This window comes from Cherax quadricarinatus, chromosome 8 (genome assembly GCF_038502225.1).
Source record: "Cherax quadricarinatus isolate ZL_2023a chromosome 8, ASM3850222v1, whole genome shotgun sequence".
Lineage (NCBI taxonomy): Eukaryota > Metazoa > Arthropoda > Malacostraca > Decapoda > Parastacidae > Cherax > Cherax quadricarinatus.
In genome coordinates this window covers 3,924,925-3,929,310 of record NC_091299.1, presented here as the reverse complement: position 1 = coordinate 3,929,310, position 4,386 = coordinate 3,924,925, and the positions used below count along the sequence as shown (strand labels likewise).

The window sequence follows — 4,386 nt, the reverse complement described above, 5'->3', positions numbered from 1 at the left end:
CATTATCTTTTGTCACTTTGGTTAAGCTGGAATTAATGCACAACAGCTCAGCAACTGTTGTTGAAGAAGAAAATATGTTCACTTCCAGTGAGTTTATGTCCGGTTGTTTTTCTTCTGTAGTTCTCTCTGCTTACAGTAGGCTTTATTTTATATGTCCTGGTGTTTATTAATATTAAATGTTTTTATGAAGACACTTTTCTTTATTTTCTGTAAAAAATGTTATTTTTGTGTGTGTATGTGTGTGACACAATATTTGTATATACTTAAGAGTCAAAGCATCGCCCCAGCGTCCCGGTCTCAAACCTGGACTCCCGGTTGCAACCTGTCTGGTTAAGATTTGTACATAAGAGTACCTGAGGATACATAATAATGAGAACTTATTGAGTCCACACTGAGGCTATCTGCTAAGAAGAATTATCTACTTCTATCTAGATTTAGGACTATCCTGTATTATCTGTTTCTGAGACAAGGATAGAGAAGCAAAAGGCTCCCTCGCCACCCACTCCCTCCGGCCATTTCCGGAGTGGAAATCAAGGAGGGACGGGGGAATATGCCATACCATTTTGAAAAATATCATGAAACTTACAGGAGAGATGCAACCGAATTGTTTCTCGATCTTTTGCCTAAGATCAAAGTGTTTAGCTACAACCAAATGGAAGACGTGGGTAGGCTGCAACTATCTCTCCTAAATTAGTACCTTTTTTTTATATCTTACTACTCCTGTTACTCTACTGCCACTCAGAATTGTTTATAACAGTAGTTCCACTTCTAATTTTGACTAATTCTGCTAACGCAGAGGCACCTAGTGCCATCTACTGAATCATCTACTCTTGTGAGGAGAGAGAGAGAGAGTGAGAGAGAGAGAGAGAGGGGGGGGAGGGAGGGAGGGAGAGATGGAGGGAGAGAGAGAGACTTGTGTTTAACCTTCAATAGAAATAAAATTGAAAATCTCAGAATAACTTAACTCTTGCGACCACAGACCAGGCAATACAAGTTTCCCGTGAGAGAGAGTTGGTTGATTCAACCTTCCTGTGAGGGAGAGTTGGTTGATTCAACCTTCCTGTGACGGAGAGTTGGTTGATTCAACCTTCCTGTGAGGGAGAGTTGGTTGTTTCAACTTTCCTGTGAGGGAGAGTTGGCTGATTCAACCTTCCTGTGAGGGAGAGTTGGTTGATTAAACCTTCCTGTGAGGGAGAGTTGGTTGATTCAACCTTCCTGTGAGGGCGAGTTGATTGATTCAACCTTCCTGTGAGGGAGAGATGGTTGATTCAACCTGTGAAGGACAGTTGCTTGATTCAAACTTCCTGTGAGGGAGAGATGGTTAATTCAATCTTCCTGTGAGGGACAGTTGCTTGCTTGAACCTTCCTGTGAGGGAGAGATTGTTAATTCAATCTTCCTGTGAGGGACAGTTGCTTGCTTGAACCTTCCTGTGAGGGAGAGATTGTTAATTCAATCTTTCTGTGAGGGAGAGTTGCATGATTCAACCTTCCTGTGAGGGAGAGTTGCATGATTCAACCTTCCTGTGAGGGAGAGATGGTTGAGTCAACCTGTGAGAAACAGTTGCTTGATTCAACCTTCCTGTGAGGGATTTTTGCATGATTCAACCCTCCTGTGAGAGATGGTTGCGTGATTCAACCTTCCTGTGAGGCTGTCTATTACACAAGGGTCATTAAGCCCACAATAAATCCAGTTGAAGACAATAAGGTGATCCTTGTTTCAAAAATTAGTGTCCTTAATGCGAACCTTAATACGAACCTCATATATAACCCAGAGAACCGGTATTTTACGGAGGATGCGAATGAAATCAGTGTACTCAGCATTCAAGAATTTTTATTATACAATATATATATGTATATATATATATATATATATATATATATATATATATATATATATATATATATATATATATATATATATATATATATATATATATATAGTATGTATCAGTATAAATATTTACAAGAAAGGTAACGTTAGCTCTTCATCCATTCAAAAGTCGAACCTTTGTAGCAGAGACGTACAAGAGGCAGACGACAGGAGGCAGAAGAGGTCATCTTAGAATGGAGTTCCATAGGAAGTGGAGGGGGGAGCTGGGGCGGTATATCCATTGCTGGCACCATTTCCGTTACCAGTGGCACCGTTACCAACACCATTCCCATTGGTTCCATAAGCACTAGCGCCATTACCATTGGCACCCTTACCAGCACCATTTCCATTGGTTCCATAAGCACTAGCGCCATTACCCTTGGCACCGTTACCAGCACCATTTCCATTGGTTCCATAAGCACTAGCGCCATTACCATTGGCACCATTACCAGCACCATTCCCATTGGTTGCATAGGCACTGGCACCATTACCATTGGCACCGTTACCAGCACCATTTCCATTGGTTCTATAAGCAGTAGCGACATTACTAATGACACCTTTAATGTCTCCATTTCCGTTAATTCCATTTCCGTTGGGTCTATAGCCATTGACACCATTATTGCCTCCATTGCTATTAATTCCATTTCCATTGGTTGCATAACCATTGGCACCATTACTACCTCTATTTCCATTGGTTGCATAACCACTACCACCATTACCATTAGCACCATTACTACCTCCATTTCCATTGGTTGCATAACGACTGGCACCATTACTACCTCCATTTCCGTTCCTTCCATTTCCATTGGATCCATAGCCATTGGCACCATTTCTGCCTCCATTTCCATTCCTTCCGTTTCCATTGGTTGCATAACCTCTGGCACCATTACCATTAGCTCCATTACTACCTCCATTTCCATTGGTTGCATAACCACTGGCACCATTATTACCTCCATTTCCGTTCTTTCCATTTTCATTGGATCCATAGCCATTGTTTCCATTCCTACCATTACCATTCCCACCGTTCCCGTTTCTTCCATTTCCATTATAATCATTACCATTCCCATTGACAATTCCATTGGTAATACCGTTAGCAATGGGGCCATAACCATAGGCAGCACTGGGAACAACACCAATCTGTTCGTTGACGGAGTAAAAGTTCTCAGCCTGAGAACAGTCTACGTTAAACCACCAGTCACACACCAGGTACTGTTGGTTGAAGATGGTACCATTGGGGCACAGGAATGAGTCCTTCTGGCGTCTGAGGGCACGGTCCTGGCAAATGTGGAACACCTGGCAGCTGGCATCAGGAGCGGTGTCAGCATAATAACCAGGCACTGCCTGGTCATCACAAGAGAAGCCAGTGTCTGGTGGAGAAGACAAGACTGGGTAGTCTTCACCGGGGACGCCGCCTCCGGGAATGTTCTCCTCCAGAGCAACCAGTTCCTGATCTAGTCCATTAGAACCTGTTGGGGGACCATACCTGTTACTTGGGGGAGCTCCATATCCATTGCTTGGAGCACCTGCGAACCCATTACCTGAGGAGCGTCCAAATCCATTGCCCGATGGAGCTTCATTTCCATTGATGTGAGTCGCTCCAAAGCCATTGCTTCCTGGAGCTGTGTAACCATTACTCGGGGCTCCATTTGAGGCACCAAACCCATTACCGAAACCTCCATTTGGAGCTCTGTAACTTGTAGGTGGAGGCTTGTCAGCAATGGACACACCTAGAAGTACTGTAAAAGAAAACTGTGTAGTTGTAACTGTATAAAACAGCAAAATTCCCTCAAAATTATCAATTTTTATAAAACTTTATTTCTACACTGAAAGTTAAGCTATATTCACCAATGAACAGAAGAACCTTCATTGTTGTTATCGGCTACAGAAAAGCTAACTTTAAAAAAAGGAGAAGTATGGATCCTGAGTCAGCTAGAGGAGGAAGGTCCTGAAGAGTGATGCTGGTGGAGAAGTTCGATGGGTCTTTTATACCCAGGCTCTCACCAAGCTCCGCCCACCCACCATACTCTTTCAGTATCCTCGGCTGTCTGTCTTCCTCTCTCCTTTACGATTTGTATTCCGGAAGGTCACTCTATTGCTAACCAGGCTCGCCGACTTACTGCATTAACCATTAATTATCTGTGCAATCTGTTTGTGACTTGATGAAGTCCACTGTGTGGGCGAACCGTTATCAATAAAGGATCTCATTACACTGCTTATATATTTATTTTTCCATTGTCTCGGTATTTTATACCATTTACTTCCAGGTGGAAAGTACAGTGTTTGCACCCTGAAAGAAGGGTGTGGGATATGTCTTGTGTAGAGTGACATCTAAATTGTCGTATCTGTTAGCCTCTGGTAAGACAGTGATAGTGTAAATGATGGTGAAAGTGTTTCTTCTTCAGCTCACCTTGCCTCTTTGGAAGACGACGAGCGTGTTAGCAAAAATATTACAAAATACAAGACAACAGAGATTAAAAGAGAATAACTGTTAGACTGAGTGTACAGTTGACTTGCTG

General features: G+C 42.6%; 1 protein-coding gene across 1 annotated transcript; it reads right to left on the bottom strand.

Annotated features, from left to right (window-relative positions):
• Positions 1-1,958: 1,958 nt before the first annotated feature.
• On the bottom strand, positions 1,959-3,816 carry LOC138852433 (PE-PGRS family protein PE_PGRS45-like). The gene is made up of 2 exons (XM_070083089.1): positions 3,716-3,816; positions 1,959-3,606 (listed from the first exon to the last, which is right to left on the bottom strand). The coding sequence occupies exons 1-2, from the start codon at positions 3,735-3,737 to the stop codon at positions 2,060-2,062; spliced, it is 1,569 nt and encodes a 522-aa protein (XP_069939190.1). The 5' UTR covers positions 3,738-3,816; the 3' UTR covers positions 1,959-2,059.
• Positions 3,817-4,386: the final 570 nt, after the last annotated feature.

Bases quoted from the DNA above. Each gene is read 5' to 3' on its own strand.
- LOC138852433 (XM_070083089.1), bottom strand. From the start codon at position 3,737: ATGAAGGTTCTTCTGTTCATTG. The intron at 3,607-3,715 runs GTGAATATAGCT...TTTCTTTTACAG, and splicing joins GAAGGTTCTTCTGTTCATTG to TACTTCTAGGTGTGTCCATT.